Source organism: Mycteria americana, chromosome Z, assembly GCF_035582795.1.
Source record: "Mycteria americana isolate JAX WOST 10 ecotype Jacksonville Zoo and Gardens chromosome Z, USCA_MyAme_1.0, whole genome shotgun sequence".
In the NCBI taxonomy this organism is placed as follows: Eukaryota; Metazoa; Chordata; class Aves; order Ciconiiformes; family Ciconiidae; genus Mycteria; species Mycteria americana.
This window is the reverse complement of record NC_134396.1, coordinates 45674092-45698624: the sequence shown is the minus strand read 5'-3', so window position 1 is coordinate 45698624 and position 24533 is coordinate 45674092. Positions and strand designations below refer to the sequence as shown.

General features: G+C 40.9%; 1 protein-coding gene across 5 annotated transcripts in view; it reads left to right on the top strand.

The window, feature by feature from the left end:
- ZNF462 (zinc finger protein 462) overlaps window positions 1-24533 on the top strand; it is a 91446-nt gene that overhangs the window by 59447 nt on the left and 7466 nt on the right. For all 5 annotated transcript variants that reach the window (XR_012773492.1, XM_075488716.1, XM_075488718.1 and 2 more), the window contains 4 exons: window positions 13454-13718; window positions 15927-16063; window positions 21581-21804; window positions 24210-24342. Coding sequence is in view for 4 of the 5 variants with exons in the window: in XM_075488716.1 (XP_075344831.1) it covers window positions 13454-13718; window positions 15927-16063; window positions 21581-21804; window positions 24210-24342 (759 nt within the window). In the remaining variant the exon portion in view is untranslated. The remainder of the gene's footprint in view (window positions 1-13453; window positions 13719-15926; window positions 16064-21580; window positions 21805-24209; window positions 24343-24533) is intronic.

Here is a 24533-nt window from a genome sequence, read left to right as displayed (position 1 = left end):
GTTATAATAATGGTGTTAACATTTTCAGCATTGCTTGAGGAAGGAATAACCTGTTTAAGTAATTTTTTTACATTAGGAAGTTGGCTGCAGAGCAAGTTAATGATGACTGCTCTTATGACATTATTTTTGTTTTTTAGAAGGGAATAAATCAATGTCTCTGTGGCCTAGGCCTGCAGGTTGCAGGGGATATGTAGGACTAGATAAAAGATTGATCCTAATAACAGGAAGTACAGGTCTGTGTGACAGGCACTGCTGTGTCCAACTGAAGCCAATATTAAGTGAAGCTCACATGGTGTAGCATAGTTGGATTTTGCCTGTGTTAGGGTGTATAAAAAACCTGCAATGCGGGCTATGATCAAGTTAATTCACTGGGGATGCAAAATTGAATTAGAGCTGGGGTGAAAGGCAGAGAAAAGGTTGCCTCACATTGTTATGAACTTATTTGGTAGGTTGGTAGGTATGCACCAGGCTCGTATAATTGAAATGGTTGCAGGAAGGGTCTGTTCTTGTCTGTGGATGAATATTGTGGTTGGAATAGGAAGTAGACTAGGATGACTTGGGCAGATTTGAGGAGTTAGCAGAACTCATATTGCCAACTGTTGAGCCCTGTAAAAATGGAGAAAAGGGAAAAGGCTACTGAATTGTAATAGCAGAGTGCATGTCTGAATAGAACTGTTCAGGGACAACAGCCCAGTGGAACTTCCGCTGATGCTTTTTCCTGCAGCAATTGTTCCCTGAAGGGACCTTCTTAGAACATTTCTTTTGTTCTTTTAGATTGATCCATTCATTAAAAGATGTGAATACATTTTAATTTCTGTGACTCATCTCTTTTAATTCTCTATTGGTAGCAGCAAGCGTATCTGAAGTGTTCAACTATATATCCTGGAGATGTTTTGGGTGCTTGATGTACTTTTTGTGGAAGTGAGGTTAAAGTGGAGTAGGTGCTGAACGTTGTAGGTAGGCCCATCCCTGACAACTACATTGTCATTAGAAAGCATAACAACCACTTCAGTGCTTGTATGCCTCTCTCAGGGCAGTAGTGTATGAACGTGATTGGGTCAGTCTTGGTGAGTCAGCAGGGAAGGCTTTCTTACAGAGACATCACTGGAAGATGCTGCTTTCTGTATTCTACCTCTCTTTGCATGTTGGGTGATATTTTGATATGTAAGGAACCTGTTTTCATTGTATCCTAATCTAACTAGAGTTAAAGCACTCATTGGGGGGGGGGGGAGAGGGGTGATGATGTTTTGTTTTGGGGGTGTTTTTCTTACAAACATCCACAAAAAAACAGCAAAAGTTGATCACCAGTGCAACTTTTCTCTGTTTTGCATAGCATAGGCACACTGAATGGTTTGTGGTGTCAAAGTCTTGTTGAAATTATAAGGTTGCCATTGTGGTAAAATGTTATTTTGCTCTTCCAATAGTTTACAGGTATTTTTCCTCTTGCAAGAAAGAAATGGTGGTGTTTGACTATTTATTTGCATTTGTGTGGTTGGCTTTTTTGTTTGTTTGGATTTAGTTACTTACTTGCCCTTTACACTGAAATGTGGCTTAACACTTTGAGAACTTAAACAGGAAAAATTCAGTGTAAATTGAAATATTACAAACTGTTAGGAGGATTGGGTGAATCCTCTAACAAGATCTGTTTCCGTGTTCTTTCACAGTCTTTGTGAGAATCAGAACTTATATTCATGTTCATCTCTGCCCAGAAAGGTTGTATGGATTTATTGGTGATACTGTCATCCTATGGGGCAGTATGTATCACAGATAAGGGTTTCCAGTGTTGCATTGTGCAGGGTCAGGTCTGTTCCTGTTGACTTGAGTGCAAGGCAATGGTATCCCACAACCCGCATTGTCAAGGCATAACATTAGAAGACTACTGTCTCTTTCAATATAGAAGAGTGGGAAGCAAGGCAGAGACACAAAAATTGTGTGACTGAACACTAGAAAACAGGAATAGGAACAACAGCAACAGGTGTTATCTGCAAAGTGATCATCAGCTAAGGATAAAGCACATGGCAACAGACTCTGCTGACGTAAGCACTGATGTTATGCATGTTTGCTTGTATTCAAGGGCTGTGGAGGTGGTGGACTGCCTTCCACTTACAAACTGGAGAAATCCATGAGTGCAACCTATTGTCATAAAGCCCATAAAGGAGAATGACTCAATAGATTGATAAATGGTTTCATGTTATGATTCACCGTCAGCAAAAGCTTCTTGGGAGCATGTAAAATACTTGCCCTAAATTGCCCTGGCTAGTACTACTGCTTTTGTGAGTAGCTCTTTATTTTGTGAAAATAACCCCTTTGGCCTAACTGCATTGTAGAGCAAAGTATTACTCTTTATTCATATGGCTGGCACATTTGGAGCCTCATAAATTTGTTTGTATTATGACTATGTGCAGTAATTCAAAATACTAGTTTTTTTAATTTTACTTATTAAGAATATTGACTTGTCAAAATAAAACAGTAAAGTGTAAGTGATAGACTACACAGACCTGGATGTGGCTTCTAATGTCTTCTCAGTCATGCTGCTGTTGTACAAGGTCATTCCTTTTTAGAGGTAACCAGTTCTTGAAATGCAGAAAGCAGCACACATTGTGTGTGCCCTTGAAGCTCAATAACCATGTTTTTCACTGTTGTGCAAACCAAATGGGGTCTATCATTAATACCAGCACACATCACAAAACACATGCACGGTCAGAACTAGAAGATTTTTTGAGTTTCCCAGTACATGATATGTCAACATCTTCATTAAATTTAATTACTTGCAGCAGTAAATGCGTTGAAAACTGCTGAGTGAAACACCCAGTGCCCTGTTCCAACTTTTTCTGAACTTTAGCCTTTGCCAGTGGAAAAGAACTTTGCTTCATCTAGAGACTGAAATATAAATACATCTGCTTGCTTTGCCAGAGCTAGGCTGGGTACAGAACTGCTTGACTGAGTCCTGTTTCTGGGACGGTTGTTTAAGAACTGTAAATCCCTTCCCACTTCTGTACACTTTTTCAAAGTGGATAATGCATAATCAGGATGTGTGTCTTCTATGCCGCTTGACAGATGAAATCCTGAGGGGTGCAGAGGGCCTTTAGCAGGTTTGCTAAAGCAATTTCATGTACTACCAGAACAAGAGGAGAACAGTGGGAAGCAAGGAGTCTTTTCAACAAAATTCTCTCAGCTGGTGCTGATGAGGCAGCATTGTTACAGTGATCCACTCAGCCCTAGAGCCACACCTCCCTCTTCCTTCCACCTTTCAGAAGAGAGGCAGGCTTTCCATATGCTCAGACATAGTGCCCCTGATTTTTTTTTTTTTAAATCCATACCATAGTTTCTGGCTGACTTGTTTATTTCTATTTGTGTGCACTGTTGCTTTTGATAAGGGATATTTTTCTAACCTTCCAATCAGGGCAGAAAGTTCCTAAGACTGTCCTCTTCACCTTTGGTGCTGTTTCTCTGTCATTGTTGCTACTCTGTCTCAGTGTTTTATGGCTGCTGCTGTTTGGGGAAGACCACAACGGTCAGAGTCCTTGCAGCCTGGAAACCTTGTATTGGAACAGAATAGCCTTTTCTTTGTATTTAGTTTGGGGTTTGGTTTTTTTTCAGGGGGAGGGGTTTGGACCCCACTCTTTTGAAGTTTGCGACCTTTTTGCTTGACTGTTGTTTGACGGGGAAGGCAGAGAGCCCGTAGTGACTACAGGGAAAATTCAGGCAAAGCTTCAATACCTAATTGCTTTAATTGCAAGGTAAGCTGGAAGGATAGCATCCATGTTAAAGATGCAAGATGGTGATCTGCATACCGCAGAACAGAAGATGCCTATGCTTTCGTAGTTACAGTCAGGCTGCAAAGAGCTGTCTACTTGTTCTGCCTGTTTCCCTGCTTTTGTGCCCCACAGGAGTGATGCTGCATGCTCAAACTGAAGTATCAGATTAACCCTTCTTCCTTGCAGGCTGCTTTTTTTTCCCAAGCCGTGTTCCTTCTTTCTGTAACCTAGAGCAAGTTTGTGCTTTCACCTCAGACTTTGCCTATCTTTCCTTCCCAGAGGTGCTGCCAGTGGCCACACTGCCTGCCAGTGCTTGTTAAAACCCTCTGGTACTTACTGGTGTGTCTTACTTTTTGTGGTCAGTGTTAAACTAATTATCAGATGTTGGATCAGATGGGAACTTTACTGCTGCATCAGATTGGCAGGGACTGGTGGAACAAGTGCAGGGCTTGTTCACCTCCAAGTTTACTGAACAAACTCCTCACTGTTTCAAGGACCTAGGGCACTGGGGATGACCTTGTTCTCTGCAGCTGTCTTCCACTGGTGTATAGTTGTTTGGCTTTTGGCCTTTTCCTACAGCATGTTGAGAACAGTTTTGTGGCTAGTGGAACAGAGGGAGGTGTTTATTCTGTCATTGGCTCTGCTCAGGGGGGTGTCAACTTGCTGTTCATTGTGCTCTATTCTGGTCCTGAGCTTTTTGTGCTTGAACTGAATGGGTAAAGGCAAAATTGAGATTCAACAGGATGGAGACAGGAACTCATGCAGCTGGGAGAAGGTTGCTGTCAGTCTTTTTATGGATTTGGCCAGCCTGCTGTGATGGGATTGATGTCATACTGAAAGACTTGCCTAGGGTAGAGAGAAGACAGAATAAGTTGTTTGGGTGGATCAAGTAATAAATGAAGGAAGAAACATCTGGATTCCTTCCGGGCGGACAGAAATGACCTGATTGCACCCACGGGGGAAAGAAAGAAGTATATCTAGACTCCTGTGTTTTTTTTTTTTTTCCTGAGGCTTTTGCTTGCTTTTGGCTCAGATTTTTATGTTCAGGATAGGGGGACAAAGTGATAGGTGATGCTCTCTTAGCCGTCACATACCACTGCTGTCCCTGGAATTTGTGATCACTCTATACAGAGTAAAAAGGATGCTATTGCTGTGAAGGGGTACATGGCATGACTTGACCAATGCTGTGCAAGAGAGCATTTCTGCAGGCTATCGTTCCCACATGTTAGCCGCCGCCTTGTGTAAGCTAACTGATATTCTCCCTGTCCCCTAAGACTCCAGTTACTTTCTATTGATCTAAAACCTGCTAGAGGGATTTAGTGCTTTATGGAGAGGTAAAACTCCTTTGCTTATTTTAGGTCTGTTGAAATGGACATATGTCATCATCATAGTTGACAGCCCAAAGTTTGACATTTAAGTAGCTGGTTTTATTTCTTCTTTAAGGGACATTGTTACTACATTGCGGTACCAATGCTTGAAAATACTGCCTGAAGTGATCTGAGCTCAGAGCTAGTGATAGAGATGAGGCCTTTCTGTTGGCAATAATAGTAATAATGTCAAGGTGTATGCTGGAGGTCTCCAGAACAAATTACAAGTTCCTGAGCTCTATGATTAGAATGGATCCTCAGTACCCATATATTGTCACTGTAATTTTAGGGCCAATTTTAAAGCAGAATGCAAAAATGTAACATTTGATAAAGCTGGATTTCTTTCCCATCTTAATTTCAAACTTAGAGGCAAGTGAGCATTTAGGTGACAGCAGCATGTGTGTTTGTGGCTGTGTGTTTGTATTAATACAAATACTTAAAAGGCCAGAGCAATAGAGAAGGAAATATGGAGTGCTCCTGAAAAATATCTGATGAATTGCCCCTAAAAATGCAAAGGAAATCATGGAGCATAATAGCATGAAGATGGTTCAGTTACTGGTGCCAAAAAAAAATGCTCGGTAGATTATTGTCTGAGTGAAGAATCAATCGAAGTAGGAAATCTTTGTAAATTCAGAAAAGAACCTGTTACCAGTAAGTCCTTTTGGCAGATTGGTTAAATCAGCATCTTGCTAAAGCTATTTCCAGATCTGTTTGTGTTCCTCTCTTCTGTAAGTGCACTTCCATTTATGATGTTTGAGTTTAGCTCAACAGAATAAGGAATAGCTAGGCAACTTTTTATTTTATGCATTTTATGGAAATAGGTAAGCACATGGAGATCCCAATGTTTGGTATATAGCAGAAGTCTTGGTTTTAAGCGCCACCCTGTATTTAGACAATGGAATTTTATTCCTTGAATAACAAATGATAAGAATATAGGGTTGAAATATGATCAACAGTTTGAACTGTTCACCCAGTATAAGCCAGTGGCAGCAGATTCTCAGCCTGCAACGTTCTTTAAACAGAAGGCAGTAGATAAACAGAGGTGAAATAACATGAATGCCAGACCAAGGGAAACACGATGCACTCCCCATGCATCATCTCTGTTGTAAGTGAAAACAGCAATGGGCAAAGCAACCAGTGGGGTTAGAAAGCTGTAATGGCTTAGCACTGATGTTGCAAAGGTTGCAAGTGGTAGAGTGGCTACTGAAAGAACCTAGTTTATAATGAGGGGGTTGTGTGCAGCCTAAATGTGACTAGTAAGAGGCCAAGTCACCTAAAGAACTGCAGGAAAGTTAAATTGAGTTGAAATCAGGAAAGAAATTTTGTCGTGGGGAGGGTGGATGAAAAGAAGGGATAACTAGAAGTTAAATGGCTATATGATGAAGTGTTTCCTGAGCCCTAGAACTAATCCTTCCAAATCACAGAATTAGCAGAGCACGGTAATGATTCAGGCAGTTCATGACCATGTTGTGTGCCTGTCTTGAAAGCTAATGCTAATAGGAGTTCCAAGTGTGTTGGATACTCAAAAACAGGAGGGCATGGGAAGCTCTTGTACCGATCCTTCTCTTCTGACGGAAGTAATATGGTATAACTTATTTCATCAATTACGTTACTCCTTCCTAAGTCTTATACAATTCCCATGGCTTTCCTTTGCATCATCTTATACAGAGTATTATAGCCACTCTCTCCTTGATCTCAGCTATGAAACTCCAAGATTCTTCAATAGGCAGCAGTATGAGACTCTCTGTGTGTAAAGGAATACAGATGATAAAATTATTTATTATTTTCTTCTTCTCAGATGAAATTTATGTCCCTTTGAAATTATTTTGATATTGGCACAAGAAGCTGCATAGCATATATCCTATGTCAGTTCCATTCAGAGATAGGTGTGCACATAACTCAAAAGAGAATTCAAAGTTATAAAGAAACATGGATATAGTTTCTCACCTCTTCTGAATAATCAAGATTGTGTAGTCCATGAATCTTTCTGGTTGCCCTCTTCTGAGCCTTAGACATAGATGTAAGATCTTTCTCACAAAAGCTGGTCCAAGTTGTGGCCTTTACAGTTACTGCTGAAATAAATTCCTCCAACAAGGTTTTTGGGTTTTGGTTTGGGGTTTTTTTTGGTGTTAATCCTTTAAATGGTAATTTTATTCCAGGGCTTTATTTTCTTTCCTCTGTGATTACTCTTTTCTTTTGTCTTTTGGAGTGTGCGAACAAGGATGCAAAGTTTGTTTCCATTACATCTCGTTCACAACATCCTAGCAATGTAAAGGTGCTTTAGTAGAAATCAGAATTTAGGTAGAGGAGTAGGTTCATATTCTGTTTTTAAACATGCAATGAATAAAACTTCCTTGTACTGTATGGTTCCCTTAGCTTCTTTATGAATGTTTTGTTGTATCCCTCTGAATCTTAGTGTCTTCTATTTTCCCCTCCCCTCAGCTTAATTTATTGCCAGAACATTTCACCCTCCCACATATTCTTCCTTCCAGGTCAGTGCTGCATGGCATAAAGTGAACAAATGTGTGTAGTCTTGACAATCTTTGTATGACACCCTGCTTTGCCACCTTCCCACTTTTCAAGCTGTTCCCATTCATGACTATATGCTATCCTACCACTCAGTGAGCTGGTAATTTTGAGTCCCATTGAATTTCGGAAGAGATTATGTTCCTAAATCTCCTAAATCCCACTCTTATCCTTATCTTATGCCTTTTAAAATAATAATTATTATTAGTTCAGTCCTCCATGCTTTTGGCTATATATTTTGTGTTTGTCAGTATTTTTTGGTATAGTATTGCATCTTGATTTGGTTTCACAAATATGTTTCCATCCAGAGGAAACCATTTGTCTGCTGCTTTTCTTAATTACTTGGAATTTTTCTGTCATTCTTCATAGAAATCTTCTCTTTATGTGAATGAATTCAGAGAAAATTAAATAGCATTCCAAATATTTTCCTTTTTGTCTCTTTAGGACTTTTTCTCACAGATCCATAATGTCCTAGGCCTGTATTGTTACTACATTCCCTTTTTTCCCCCCGAAACGTTTTTAAGCACTTTTTGTTGTTTATGCATTCTCTTTTTTTTTTTTTTTAATCTCAGGAGCCAAACATCCCCTTCCCCACTCTTATTTGTCATACAAATGCTGATATCATTTGACTTTGGTTGATGTTTCTGTGTGGATGTACCAGGAAAGCGTCATGTCTTCATTTTTATCTCCCACTGTCTCCTTCTGGTCATTGAGTTATTCAATTATTAGTAGTTTGCAAATGCAATAAGCTCAATTTCCGGTGTACTCAAACAGTTGCTTTTCTTGAACAGTGTTTCTCCCTCGATCCCTATCCCTCATTGTGCAAGCATGCAGATGTTTGTCTTCGATGTGTCTAGTTCTGTTCACCCTAAAAGGATGAAGCAATGGTTCAATTTCTTTCCTTTAATAGGTACTTTTTCCTCTGGTTTCTCAGCTGCTGCTCGGTGTCTCTTACTTAGGTGTATTTCTGGTCTGTTGTTTTTTGGCTTAGGTGTCTTGTTTTAGTATGTTTTGCTGTTGCATATGTGTTCATTGATAGCTCTGAAAATACCTACAAATAACTAAAACATTATTTAATTTCTGAGTAAATTTATGTATCTGGATCAGAATCTTTGGTTGTTTTTTTATTCTGAAAAGATCCCCAGTTTTTCTTCTTTAGGTACCTGAAATGTTATATGCTGCAAAGGATCCATGAAAACTTGGATTTTCATTTTGCTTCTGTGGTGGGTTTTCATTGTGTATTTTCCCCAGTGTATGATCCCAGGGTATGCAGGTGTGTATCAAGCTGCATTTTCACCATTGCAGTGCATTGCATAATAGTGGAGACTGTGAATGCTCTTTTGGATGAGGTAGTAACTTCCAGTATTGTTGACAGACTCATTGTGCCAGTCTTCATATCTGTACTCTGAATAAAGTTTTCAGGGTGGCAACATCACTTACCAGGCATTTAAGTGTTTTAGGCACTCTGGAAATTGCTGTCTCTCTTCACCTTGTGCACAGACACTATGAGACTTACTTACGTATTATTACCAGCACACAGTAGTAATTTGGATATGGCTGTGTTGATGGGGCACCATGTGGACAGTCATTTCTACTGTTTTCCTTTCAACTAGTCATTTCCACATTTGGATATGCTGTTGTATGTTGAGGGTAGATTCTGTGGTCTTTTAGATCCATAGGTGCTGGCAGGGATTGCTAGCCTTGTTGTTCTTCCTGTGCAGGTAGTCTGTAGGTAGATGTGATATGTGAAATCTCAAAATTGAGATTTGCAGCATCACCGCTGTTCTTCCATTTTTTACTATATCAGTTACTGTTAATTTTTGCCTCTTGGCATGACTGTAGGTGTCCTTCCTTTTACATCAGATCATCCCATGCTGTTACCTTGCTTTTGGAGTTGCATGGTGAAGTCCTTCCATTCATTTTGGATAAAATTACTTTTCAAAATAGATCTCAGTGGTTTTGGTGTGGGCTTTTTTTGTTTGTTTGATTGTTTTAAATCAGTCAGGGCTAAGTAGTCCGTTTTCTTTCCTTGCATTGCATATATGAACATGCTTTATTTTCTTGTGCTGCCTCAAGGCTGCTCAAAGAAAAAAATGCCATTTTTTCCTTAACATGTAATCGGTACTTCCTGGTGTTTCATTTTTCTTCATTTTCTTCCCCTTCATGTTTTCTCTTTGCCTTCGTGTTTTACATTACTTAGTAGAAATTCTCTTTAACTCGTCCCTTTGCTTATTTTAATGTCTTTCTTCTGCTTTCTGACTTTGATGTAGGCTTCTAAGGCCATTTTACTTTTTTCAGACATGGATGGCTAGACCCTCTTCCTGCTCCAGGCCAAGGTTGTTAACACTTTCCCGGAGTGCTTCCAACCCTTTGTGCTTGGGGTGCAGGAAAAAGACTGAGGTGGAACTTGCATTGTGTACAGCTATGTCTCAATTGGTCATTTCTGAGGGAAAAGCTCTGCTCTCTTCCTCCTTCATTCTCCACTCTTACATCCAGGTATCCTGTTGTTGCAGCAACAACGCCAAAAGGCGTTCAGCAGTTTGGTGCACAGCAGCTCGAGGCTTGTGTAAATGCTAAGGCTCTTACAGTACTTGGTCAACATCTTAAGTCAGCCCAGCACTGAAGTACATGCAGAGCTGTTTGGAACATCAGCCCGCTCTTCCAGCAGGAATAGAGGAGGTGCCCTCGTAGAAGTGCTCTGCCAGTTTAAGGCAGTGCTGTTGCTCCTTGGCTGTGGATTTGCCTCCCTAATCCTTCTCTCAGGTACTGCTTTTGAAAAATAAATAAAAAAATCCAAAACCTCAACCCTGTCATCTGTTCCTTATTTAGTGGCAGTTCATTCTGTGCTGTGTGCTAAAACGCATGTTTGGAAGCAAACTCAAGTCAGTTGCTATCCTTCCACTGCCTTCACTGGTTTTGGAGTGGGCATGAAAAAGTGTGGTTCACTGAAGTCAGTGGAAAACCTCCCATGCCTTTAGTCGGCTTTGGACTCTGTCCGAAGAGTTCCTGGTGGAGCTGGGTTGCACCTGCACGCTAGGATAGCTGCCTGGCAAGCTGATTCTCAGAAACCAACAGAAGCCCTATACACATGTGTTAATCCTGGGTGTTTTTCTTCAGGAAGTGCTAAATCTTGCACTGCAGAAGGATTGCAAAATAATGAAAGCATTTGGCAAGGGAAAAGGGGGAGAATACACAAGGCAGAACTAGGGACATGCATGCTACCATTTAAGTGTAAGACTCCGTATAAGATCTTCAGATGGCTTTTTTTCTGTAAATGTAAGTATCTTAATTGTAGCAGAGCAATATACTAGAAATTGTAAGGTGGCCAGCATGAATCCTGATTGAAAGAAAAAAGAATTCAAATATTAAAGGTAGAATTTGCTTTTGGCTATTCCTGGTGACAAGGAAAGCTACTTTGTGTACTTTTTTTTCTGCGGGAATAGACATGTAGCTGTCTACTTTTGCAGTTTTCGCATACCAGATTCCACAGAAGTATGTAAATATCCAATTGAAAGTTTGAAAGCTGGAATAATAGATACCAGATGATAGGGTTAGTAAAAACATCTGAAGTATAGTAGATCTTCCAAACAAGAACAAAACTTCCTTGTTCTGAGAATAATTGTATTTAAACCTGTAACTTTCTTAGCGGTGGATATCACTGAGGCTTTGGCTAGGAAGCTTGATAATGTGATGGAAATTTTTGATCCCTTCTTCCTGAGGAAGGGAACAGTAAGCTACAAACTAGACTTTAATCAGTACCCTACAAGTAATTTGACTAGTACACATACAAAAAGAACTGTTTCCAGTGCTATGAACTTTTTTTAGGCTGTCATATCCTTGTCAGGAAATCTGTCTGTGTTTTGAGCTTTTAGAAGCATTGAACCCAGTAGCCCAGACACCAGGCTGCAGATACGCAAGTCAGCAAATCTGCTCTGAATCATGCATCGTTTTGGACCTCAAGGTCCTGTTCCAAAAGAGGGTGAGTGCACTGTTGCTGCCTTCAAGGGAGAATAGACTTCTGCGGAGGTTTGCAGCTCCTCAGGCCTGTCCTGTGCCAACATAAAGGAAGTAGGGAGCCTGTTTCAAACACAAGGAAAAGAAAGCCTTGACATTTGAACGGGTGGAGCTCACTGTGAGCCCTCATGGTGAGCAAACCTGCTGTAGAAATGGTGGAAACAAGAGATGATAAATGCTGCATTGTAATCCAGCCTCAGTTCATGAGGCTTGGATAGGAAAAGTATTTCATTTGTTTTACCAGAATCTTTCATGTCTCTGTCTTTGTCTTCGTTGTACACCTGGTGATGAAGCCAGAGGAGCCTGGAGACATTTATCTCCTGCTTGTGTTTTGTTTGTGTGTTTGGGGTTTTTTTGTTGTTGTTAGTTTGTTTTTCGTTTCTCAGGTATGTATAAATCCCTTCTGTGGTAGTGAGAAAAGAAAGCAAGCATTTTACTCCTTTGAAGACAGGTGGAGAAGTCCTCGCACTGAGTGCTGTATAGTCCTGTTTGCCTTTTGTTTCTCCGTACTAATTGGTTAAAATAGATGGTGTTAAGTTCCCACAAGTATGTCTGTTAGAGAATTCCTACATATCCAGCGTCTGGGTATTAAGCTTTGGAAAATGAAATACCCATCAAAGCAGGAGGTGGCTGGTACAGTTTGTATCCTGACTTTCACCCCCCGCCCCTGCTATTTTTTCCTTCTTCCAGAAAGCTTAAGAAAAGAGCCTTTTGTCTTCTTTTCAGGAAAATTACACTGAAATTCATCTGTGCTTTATTCATCTGCTTTCATTTGTGCCATTCATGGGCAGCTGTGGGTTATATAGGACAAAGCAGATGAATTCCTAACCTCCACATTCACAAGCAGTGTGTTGGGAAAGGTTCAACACCACCCTTCCTCCCTCCTTTTTTGAGGGGTCCAACTAAAGCATTACAGCTTTCAATTTCAGTACTGAGACATCTCTGGACTGTGTTTCTCTGCATGCCATTAAAATGGTGTGACAGGGTTCTACTGGGTTGTAGAAGGGATGCATCTATACACACATATCTATATAAAGAGATCTCTTTCTCAATATAGTAAAACTTAGCAGCTTCTAAGGAAATGTGGTTTAGAAGTTTGCTTTACTGGAATTTATGATTAAATATCTTTTTTTCCAATGATGACTTCATTTCAAACATCATCAGCTAGGAGAACTTGAATTTACCTTTTGTGACGACTGCTTCAAATGTGGCAAAGTAAAATTGTATCATTTCGCTAAAGTTAACTTTTGATGTGGGTTTCTTAAATAATTCTACGACTGACTAGGGAAGAGTATCCATTTATTTTTCCTTTCTTTTTTTCTTTTATTTCCTTTTAGATAGGCTGTTTACATGTATCCTGTGCCAGATCTTCATCTGCCGTAAACTGGCATAAGACATTTGAGAGGATCTGTTCTGATTTATGCACCAAACACATAAACACTTGGCAGTATGATTAATATGCTTTACCTTCACAAATTAAAAGTGTCTTAAAACAAGACTTCTTTTTAGACTACTTTTAATTTAAATCTGTCACTTCTTTCCTCCCCAAATCAGATCTAAAAAACATAATTTATACTGCTCACCTTTTAAATTGTAGAATACACATTAGATTAGATTAAGAAGTGCTACACCTGTTTTTCTTAATCCCTTCAGAAAGCTGTCGGCGGATTTCATAACAAACATCTTGATCAACCGCCTCTAAAAGCCAATAGGTACTGGAGCAGGCCTCAAACCTTTTTAGATTTGTTGATCCACCTGGAATAACAACTCCCCTCTGTTCCTCTACAGACTCTTCATACTCTGAGCCTCCTGATGTTCAGCAGCAGTTGAACCACTACCAGTCTGCAGCTTTGGCCAGGAACAACAACAACATCAGCCCAATCCCACTTTCCGGGAGTGCTGCAGGAGTGGAAAAAACGGAAGCCATCCTTAACTGTGAATTTTGTGAATTCTCCTCGGGTTACATACAGAGCATTCGGCGTCACTACCGTGACAAGCACGGAGGGAAAAAACTCTTCAAGTGCAAAGATTGTTCCTTTTATACAGGCTTTAAGTAAGTACTCTGCAAAACAGATAAACTGAACTCATAAGGGGTTTTTTAGCACTTGAAAAAATTTCTGAGATCTTTGAGAGCTGGCTATAGCTAACAGAAACATGGCCACTGCTGACCAGGGAGAGGAACATAGGAAATGCCATGCCAGATCACAGCAGCATCCATGTAATCCATTTTCCTCTCTCCTACAACAGCCAGTACCATCTGCTGCAGACGAAAGCACAGTAAGTCTTTGCAGTAGGTTTTACTTGCTGGAGGAAATGGTACAGGTAGTACTTTTTCCTCAGCATAGGCAATTAGAGGGCTATCCTTATCCTCAAGTATGAAAATTTTCTCTACAAAAATAAGGTCATCTCCTGGTGCAACCAGCATGAAGGATGGGACAATCAAGTGTCCTAGGGAGACAGGAGAATTTATATCACCTCTCTGAAGAAACCTTCTCCATGTAATTTTATTTCTCCGACCATCTATCTAGCTGAAATGCAAAGCGCTCTCTAGCATATCTGATAGCATATAGAGACATTTCAGAAAATCCAATTAGATGTGCAAAATTTGAAAACTCAGTGCTGTGTGTGTTTGTGTGTGTGTATGTGCTTTTAGCTGCTGTTCTGTAAGGAAAAAGAAAGGCCTATGCACCTGTGCTGTTCATCATTTCCTTCTGTTATGCTGGACCCTCGTGCATAACACCCTCAGCTGACACTTGAGGTCTCAAACTTGTTTAGTTCTTAGACTGGTGACAGTAAGCAGTATGACTGGATAAAGGGGATGAGTTCTGCTGAAGAAAATGTTGAGCACAAACCTGAGAGAATCCACACGAGAGCAACCTCTAGTTATATGTCTCTAGCCTCTGTTGCTTCAGCCCCTTGCTGCCTCTATGGTAAAATTTGCTGCTTGTGCTTTATATCCTGATTGCTATCTGTCTTAAAGATTACCAGCAATCGCCAGGTCTGTTCAATCTGTTCGTATGTTGCAAGTGCCATTTTCTTCTACTTGGATGAAATTAAATCATCTTAAATCAAGCAGCATTAAAACACGTTCATAGTTGCATAAGGGAGTCGTGTTCTTTCATGTGGTGTCTCAAACATTCAGTGATTAAGTCTTGCTTCTTTCAGAAGCACAGCGTGTTTTCTGTCTTTAAAAAAAAAGGGGGTAAATCCCCCCAAAACCCCATACCAATCCCCTCTTCAACTCACTATAGAAACTTAAATGCATGAAAGCACTCACTGAAGTTGATAGAAATACACCTATAGAATTCAGTGATTGCTGGATTGGGCCCAAAGCCAGTTGTGTTAGTAAGTTGTTTTGTGTTCAAGCTAACAGTCTTGAAGAACTTCAAAGAGACTTCTAACTCTAGTTCAATGTGGCAAGCTCCCTAGCTTTTGCAAGCTTTACCACTGCTTTAGGAAAAAATGACCAAGTGCCCCAAGTTTACAGACACCTCTCATTTCAGTAGTTGAGCTTGTGGTTAGATAGGTATACAGTTAATTTCCTCTGTATGCATGTCTCTTGCAACTTTTAAGTATGCAGCCAATGTAATGCTAGCATGAAATATTTTGTTCAAAAGTACTGTGGAGTATTCATTCATTCATTCCTCCACATTAATAAGTAGAGTATTCTTAATCTTGGGTTTTCAGATCCTTATAGCTGATGCTGTAAAACTTAAATACTAAGTGCCAAACTCACTGTGAACGCAAGTCTGTTTTGTATCCTGAATCTAAACATTTTAGCTGATTTTGGGCTTGTCCTACAAAGACAGAGGTGGTTAAGGATGTTATCTGCCTCCAGAAATAAGTCTGTCCTCACCTCTGCAAGTCCAGAACAGTTGATAAATTTTGTTGAACTTGCTAAAAATTCAATCTTTGCCAGAGAAAGTACACAGAATGTTTCAGCCTGAAGACAAATAATGGGCATGGAAGATGGGAATTCTTTTGCTGTCTTAACTATAGCAATGTGACTATAGAGCAACCCATGCAAAAGAATATCTTGTCAGAATGAGTGTTTGTTACTTGAGGATACAAGCCTGCAAATACCTCTGCTCATGTGTTACTCATGTGAGTAGTCCCGCTGAAATGCCATGTGGCACTGTGACGACAAGGCTGAGTGGTATCTGTACCATTTTACACGACACATCCCTTATAGAGCTGTGACACTTCATCGTTCCCTGCACACCTCTTCTGACTGCTTCCATCTCTCCCTCCCGTTTCACAGATCTGCTTTTACTATGCACGTGGAAGCTGGGCATTCGGCAGTTCCTGAGGAAGGACCCAAAGACCTTCGCTGTCCTCTTTGCCTATATCACACCAAATATAAACGCAACATGATTGACCATATAGTTCTGCACAGAGGTAACGATATCCCTGTATTTGTCTGTATCTGATGAGGGGAATGCTGAACAACACCCTTGTCTTTCAGACTGGTTTCATTAAATTTTCCCCTCTCTGTACATGAGGACTAGTATGTGGAATAAGTCATCAGCCCTTGAGTACCTTTTGTTTCATTTCTAAATGATGCATCTTGTTTATTTCCTGTAAAATTCAAAGTTAGCCATTGCTGAAACAGGGCAGATTTAAAATTGTTTTTAAGCTTTTCCTCTAGAGAGGTTAACAGTCATCAAACACCTGCTTAGCAAGAGTTGCCCTAATTTACAGCACTGATCTAGGCCAGAGTTGTTTCCTGCTTATGTCCTTGTTATCATAAAGGCCTTGGTATCATAAAATCTGTGACAAGGTGTATCAACTAACCGTAGAGGCCCCAAAATATCCCTTGATTACTTGCTTGAATTTTTTCTCTTCAGTGTTCTTGGGATCAAAACAAGAATTATCATATTTTTGTTTTTCTTTAAGACTCCCTTTTCTATTTCCACCTCTCCCTTCTTTTTTTAAGCTAGCTAAAAGTGGGATTAGGGATTTCTATATTCTATTAACTGTGGGCTTGCTAGCTCAGAAGAGACAGCTGTTTGGGCTCTCTGGGCTGGGATTCCTGCCCATAGCTATCACACTTGATGCTTGTAGATGGTCTGTTGGCTGCCGAAATCCAAACCCATGTGTTGGGATGGCAGTCTGCCTGCTTGCAGGTTGGGGAGAGTTTCACAGTAGGGTATTGGTGGTGAGCAAACACAAGTTTTGCATGCCATCTTTTTCCTGGAGGAGATCCTGGTGTGACAAGCGCTATCGTAATTCCTTGTAACATACCACTTTTCAGTGTTGGTAGCTTAAAGTCCTTCTTGTACCAAAGCAGTGATGTTGGCAGAGTTCATACAAATTTCTATCTGCTAGCAGGGCTATTCTGAGGGAACATCTGGGAAAAATGACCTGTCAGTGATTCAGAAAGCACATTACAAAGCTGCCTTATTTGGTTGTAAGAGTTTGGCAGATGCTTTAGCTTTCACTTCCTGTCTTTGAAGGTGTTGCTGTGTTGGATTTTGCCCAGCTTCAGGGCATACTCCAGAATTAGCTCACTTTAGAGGAGAGGAGGGTTTAGTTAACCCCTGTGCAGGCGACTGTGTGGTTCCAATTGCTGCCGAGGCGTTCTCTGTTCTGTGGCTGTGCCAGGGCTCCAGAGGACACTGCCAGACCTTTAAAATACAGATAGACAGGCTGAGGAAGAACTGGATGGGCTTAGTTAGGGTATTTTCCATCATGCATAGACTTGACACCGGGAATGTCCAGTTGCAGGAGTGGAAGAGCACTTCATGAGCTCAAGCAGCCATACTGCCTGTACAGAGCTGTTTCTGACCAATTGCAAGGAGGTGGTTACCTCCTGGGTACGCGACACTGTCGATCTGTTCTTTTGTAGAGCTGTTGCTTCAGTTGCACAAACCAGCCTCGAGCCTTTGTGCTGCCGAAACAAAGCTGATAGCAAAGGACATAATGGTATACCCACTAGAGCATTGGGAGAGGTAAAACAGAGTAAAAGAAGTTTTAATGCAGATGGGATTATAGCTGATAAAGAATCTGAAAGGCCACTGAGGGAAGGACAAGGGTTTTCTCTGGCATCAAGCGTCCAGGTAATAAAGGAGGTAGGTTCCTTAGAGTTCTTTCTGGTGCATATATCCAGCTAAAAAAACCTCTGCCATTGTGTTTAATTCTGTGGCAGCTGAAGCAGACAATTTTGACAAGATTTAACATGCACTGAAAGAGAGATTGAGGGATGGTAGTCTGAGATAGCCTTCCTTTTTTATAGCCATTTGCATTGGTAAAACAAGGGCATAGCCCTGAGCTGGGGTCCAAGAAAATTAGTTTTGAGGTAGATGGAGTGGTGCAGTGTGTAAAATCAAGAGTGAAGGATTTGATCCATTCATAGTTAATGTTCCTCCTGTGTAAAAAGACATGTTTACAGATGCGTGACTCTTACATTACTTCCAAGTTGCTGCACCCCTAATCCTTGCTGAAACAGCTTGCATTTGAAATGGAGAGTATTTTTGCCTCTTAATGAGTGGCTACGGAAGCCGAGTTTTACAGGGCTAAAGCATTATCAGCTAGAAGCCTAAATGCCTAGTGAGAAAAAATTAGGCAAGGAATTTGCTTCCCATTAAGAATGAGGGCAAACAGGAAGCTTCCAAGAGCCTTATTCCCTGTATCACCTATTCCTCATCAGTGTAAAGGCAGTTCACTATCACTTCTGCGGGCACAGATGGAGCACAGAAGCATTACAGGTGGCCTGTAGCAGGGGACTGACACAGCCAGAGGCTGCTATACAGGTAGGTGAAGAGAAGAAGTTTGGCTCTTGAGTTCTTCCAGGCCTTTGTGACAGGCAAGCCTGCGGAGAGAAGACACAGAGGAGACAGTGAACTCTGGCTCCCATCACAGTAGCATTCCCATCACACATTTCGAAACACATTGGTATTTTCTAGGGCTGAATGTTACTTACCAAGATCACTGTTGGTTCTACTTTAAAATCCTTGGAGCATTATTTTTTCTTCTTTTAGGAATCATTTTATTCTCTTCCTGGTACAAATAGTGATTTTGTTCTTCCATTTAATAGAAATCACACTCATTTCTCTTGAATAGTAATTTTAAGATAAAAAAAGTCAAATTCTCAAATTCATCTACCTCCCCAAAGACTTCATTGCTACATATCCTGATTCCTTGCATGTGGTTGTTTCTGGCATTATCCCTTGTACACATAGCTTCATTGATACATGCAGAACCCTTGTGCTGTGCTTGCTTTTGGCTACTGGAATGCAGATGCTACATGTTCTGTGACTGTAGGTTGGATTTGCAGGCAAAAATGCATATTTTCAAACACCCAACATGACCAAATAATGGGTCTGTGTCTGGATAGTGGGACTGTTTTGTTGGTACTTGGTTTACCTTTAAGGCAAGGAAATAACTTCTATGCTGTGGTGTGTTGCTGAGTAAAGGTTTTTCCTTATAACTAAGGACTGATAAAGTCATGGGCTCTTTTATGCCTTGGGCAAAAAAAAGTGTGTCTGCTTTGAGTTACTGTGCTGCAAATACCTGGTGCATTAATGGCCTTTCAGTTTAATCTCTGATCTGCTTTACAATTAGCCTGAATATTTCAAGCTAATGGAAGGACTGGTTTTCTTAAACCAAGATGATGCTTTTTATACGTTTGTGTTGTTGTTGTTTTTTAATTATACCTCTTGCTAAATTATTCCACAATTCAGGACATCTTTTTGTGAGTCATATAGAATACAATATATTTTTTGTGAGTGTCTTTGTTTAGACATTGCTGAACTTTGAAGAATTCTATACATGGATAAAGAAGCTACGTCGTTCAATTTTGTATGGGGCTTTATGGTTTGCTGTAATTTTTTCAGTTGCCCGGATATGATAAGTGCATTCTAAATGAGTAATTAAATAAACAGAGCTTTGCAGGGGCAAGCTGGAGATGAGAGCATCACCTTACAAAATGTGAGGTTCTGCATCCAAATAAGCTTGCAAGTTCCAAAGTCATTGCTTGGAGGAAGCTCACTGACATGAATACATCATGTAAAAGTTTAAAATCATCCCCTGAAAGTGAAATCCTAGAATCGGTGCTTATGTTTATTTTGCATTTCTCGTGTTATTATGCTGCTTTTGATTTGGGGAATGTGTGTGTGATTGTGAGATAATAGGTTTTGCTAATGTGAATTAGGGATTGCTGCATTACTCCAGACTGGTAGATAAAAAGTTTTGTACCATCCCATGTTTTGGCTTTTTTTAATCTTTGCCAGGTGCTAAAGTGAATTTTCAAATATTTTAATTAGTATTTTCTTTTTGAAAACTTCACTTTTTCACTTTTGAAACCAGCTGAGTCACTTACTTCAGTGAGTTCAAAAGCACACAGCTGCAACAACCTTGTAAAAAGTCTTCCTATGACCCCAGAATCACAGCTTTAAATTCTGTTTTCTGTTTGACCCTATTCTCCCCTCCTGTTTTCCCACCCTGAATGGCCACAACTTGGTGTCTTTATAGCTAGAGGAGCTGTTGTTGGTGTAGAAAAGAATTACAAGTCCACAGGGGTTTTTTTTTAAGGCATAGCTTTGGGGAAAACTTCCACTTCTTGAAGCGACCAAAGAGGAAGTTAATGAGATAGGATAACTTTTGTGTTCAGGGAGAAGCTGAGCAGGATGGACTATTTTGTTGGGCTGTAGAAAGTGTCTTGTGAGCAGCGGTGGCATGCGGATTGGTCTAAAGTGAATGAACAGTGGAGCTTTTGCCACCTTCCAGAAACCCTAAGGGAGTTTGTATTATTGTAGTTATCTTTGTATGTGTTATTACCCTCCTCACTAAAGAAAAGTGCCCGTTGGCTCAGATCCATATGTGGATTGCCATGTCTCACATTCCCCTAGCCTGCATGTCTACCATCTGAGATTCGGGCCTGTTTTTTTTTAGTTTGTTTGTTTTAATCTGTCTTTAGGGATGAACCTGCATGAGGAAGATCAAACTCCTTTAATCTGCGGTCCACAAGGACTAACAATACTAAATTTCAGTGTTCTAGTTCAAAAGGCCAGTTGAGTAACAAAAGCCCATAATGAGGATCTTCTGGTGACCCTCAGCTGAAGGGTCAAATTTGGGGTTTCCCTTGTGCACACAGCTCAGGGAACCACAGTGGATGACTGTTACACACATCGGATTCTGGCTCTGTCAAATGACTGAAGTTAATTGCTGCTCTGTTAAACGTCAGTGCTTTGTTTGAGAAGTGGAGAGTTTAAAATCTAAGCAAGAGCTTTTTCAGTACATGCCTGTATCCACGATCTGAACTGTGGGAAGTGTGACATGACATGAATGCAGATTTTGAATCTGAGCTTTCTGAAACCTATGGGTGTGTTGGGAAGTTTCTGCCCCTGGCTGAACTGCACAGCCTCTTCCAGGAAAAGGTGCTGCCTTGCTTACTCTCTCAGTCCCCAGAGAGTAGCTTTAGATGTGATGGTGGGGATACCACCTCCAATTTTTATAGATCCAGCAGGGTCATGCATTGGGAAGCATCCTGCAGCTTCCCTGTTTATTACATTTCTAGCAGCCGTTCCTGGCTGCTGTCAAGTACTGAACCAAAATGGACTTTTGGTCTGGCTGATTTATGGCTAGTTTTGTGTTCCCAGGCTCTGCTACTCTGACTCCCAGATGGAGTCTCATTTGCCCCAGAACCTCCATTCCCATCCTCTTCACCCAATAAGCAGTTACATTTGTGAGGACACCTGCATTTGTAGCCTGGGAGGATTAACCCTGTCATCGCAGGAAGAATTGTTGTCTTGTGTTTTTTGTGTCGGTCCAGCTTAGCTCCCATTCCTTTATAGATGGACTGCCTACCCATATAGCAGACCCTGTTCCTTGTGTGGGTGGTAGTGCGCAAGCTGTTGACATGTGGGCCTGGTATTTCATAAAATTTGTTAAGTGAATGTTGTCCTGTCCTTACAGAAGAGCGGGTCGTTCCCATTGAAGTCTGCCGTTCCAAACTGTCGAAGTACTTGCAGGGAGTTGTTTTCCGCTGTGATAAGTGTACCTTTACCTGCTCCAGTGATGAGAGCTTGCAGCAGCACATAGAGAAGCACAATGAACTGAAACCTTACAAATGCCAACTCTGCTACTATGAGACCAAACACACAGAGGAGCTGGATGCTCACCTTCGAGATGAACACAAGGTAACATCGAAATAGTTTGAATTTGTAGCAATCTACTCTTTGCAAGTGCTGTATTAGTTTACTTGTCAACTCTGAGTAGCCAACTTGCCATTGTTTTTTTTTCCTTTCCCTCCCCAAATCTGGAGACTAATCCCATGTTGGGCTTCACTTCCTCTGTTTTCTATTATTTCTTTTTTTCTTTAGAAACTAAAAATTCAGCATTTCTAAAGCTGTTCAGATTGATTAGAATTGGCAGATTGTTGTATACAGAGTATGATTATCTGAAGAAGACACTTGTGTATGTTAGGTTTATTTGAAGAGGGGGAAAAAAAAAGGGTTGTGAAACAATATTAAGGCTGTGTGATTCAGCCTCTCTAAAAGGCAGGAGATTCCAAACATAAGATTGCTCTGGCAACTTTAGGAGCGTGACATGCCATGCATATTTTAAAAACAAAGAGGGCAGTACATCCCCGTTTACATTTAACAAGGGAAAGATAAACAGCAAGTATAACCAGGTCTAAGTTAAGACTGCTTTGGAGTTTTTGTGGAGTGCCTAAGTGCAGACCTGATGCAGTCTTTGAGAAGTCATTAGAGGCTTTCCGCAGACTGTTAGCTTTGAATTTCTGTAGCTTTGAATTTCTGTAACTGTGAGCTGTGTAGCTGAGAGACACTTAAGTTCTAGAACTGAGATGTATTTTCGAGTATTTGTTAGAGTGCTTCCTTGTCACATTTCCGGAGGAGGCAGCTATATGCCTTCACCTGTTGGAGCTGAGCTGCCCGTGTCCTCACTAAAAACTCACTCCTGCTTCATTGACTGAATGACACTTCCCTTATAGCCCAATACATTTATATTGACAGTATTAGTAGGAGAAGTCCCAGCAAAACTTTTCATGCTTAAAAACTATTTGGCTGTCTTATAAAAAACCAAACTTTGTAAACTTATGTTGGCCTGCTATGCTTATCTGCCCTCTTCTTTATTACTTCTGGAGAGTCTTCTGCATTTCACGCAGTACATGAGATGCTCCACACCTCCTAGTTACCACAGCAAGGCACCTGGCATATCCAGGAGGCACTGTTCCTCATTCTTGTGACACAGTGCATCAGGCTGGGAAGATTATTCCCTTACTTAGCTCTACCTTCCAATCTGGACCTGCAGTGATGGTGCCAGTAGTTTAGGGTATCTTCTCCCCATTTCTCTTTGGTAATTTATATCTTGCTAATTTGTGTCCAAGTTCTGGGCCCAGATACCCAAGTGATATATTGCACCTTAAAGAGTTCCTGTGCATGAGCTAGTTGAATTAAGTGCCTTGCATGTGGTCTTGTTTGTTTTAAATCTCAGTGGGTGATGTGTTAAGTCAGAGAACCTCATCACAGCTGTGTGTACGGAGTAGTGCTAGGAATCTGCACACCACCACATTTAGGGTAGTTTGCTATTTGGAGATATACTACAGTCTAATTCACATGCTCCTTAGGTTCATTCACATTCCCTTTCCCACAGAGGGATAAAAAATAGTCAGTGGGTGTTGATATTTCATTCAGCATCTTGCAGGAGGTGTTGTACTGCGCTCATTCCTCTGTCTCCATCCTCTCTGCCTCTGTGGCTCAGTGCCTGTGCTGCTGGAGGGCTGTCTCTTTGCATGAAAGATGAATCCAAAATCCTTCCCAGCAGTGATCAATGAGCTCAGAGGGCGCTTGTCATCCAACAAGTATTAGCCCTAGTGTCCTGGTCATGCTCCACGCTCTCCGCCTCTACTGTAAATCTGGACTGCTCCTCTGCTGTTTCTGTTGGATGTGGTGGATTTCCTGACTTCCGTGCCCTAAGCTGCTCCTTTCATACTGCTGCTGTGAGCTGTTAAGTAGCTAGTGCATTTCACCCTAGGGTTAGCTGAATTTGACTGCTGGGTGAAGTGTTCCCATTATAGTCTGTGTATCAGTTTGCAAAGCACTTTGCAGCCCTTCGTAATGAAAATTAATCTGTTATTAATGAGTGAAAATGTATGTGGCACACAGCAGCCATGGGCTTAGTAAAAGACCCATCCTTTCATGAATGAAGCTGAATGAATGAGTCACAAAGAATTTTCCTTCAGTGTGGAGTGCAATAGCAGTGTTTCATCACAGTGGTTGAATGGTCTCATAAAAAGAGGATACAGCTTAAAGTGTTTTGCTTTTTTGTTTGTTTGTTTTGTTTTAATGCATCAAAACCAGGAAGAAATGGGGGGGGAACAAAAAATGAGAAGTGCAGAATAAACAGCAAAAGAAGAATCACTATAAATGAAAAGAAATGAGTAATATTTTGATTAGGTGACTACATGTCCCCTCTAGCTGAGCAGGCTTTGGGGTGTACTCGATTTTGTTTTGCATATGTGATGATTTTTCTGATTAGCTGATGATTGTGCTGATTGCTGACAAAAATGTTTCTTTCAAAGGTGAGTCGTAATTTTGAGCTGGTTGGACGGGTTAACTTGGACCAGCTGGAACAAATGAAGGGGAAAACAGAGAGCTCCAGCAGTGATGAAGAAGAAAAAGAAGAAGAGTTAAGCCCCAAGACTGAAGAGAGAGGTCAGTGCAGCTCTTCCCTGCCTGCGCCCCGCCCCCGCCCCCCCCTTTTTTTTTTTTGGCACTGCAACATGCCCCACTAGTCCCACCAAGCAAGGTCAGCTGTTGACTCTCCAGCACATTCCTGTAGAGCCATGCAGGCATGCCAGCAGGAGCAGAATGGGGCTTTTGTGAAGACACTGCTCCTGGGGGAA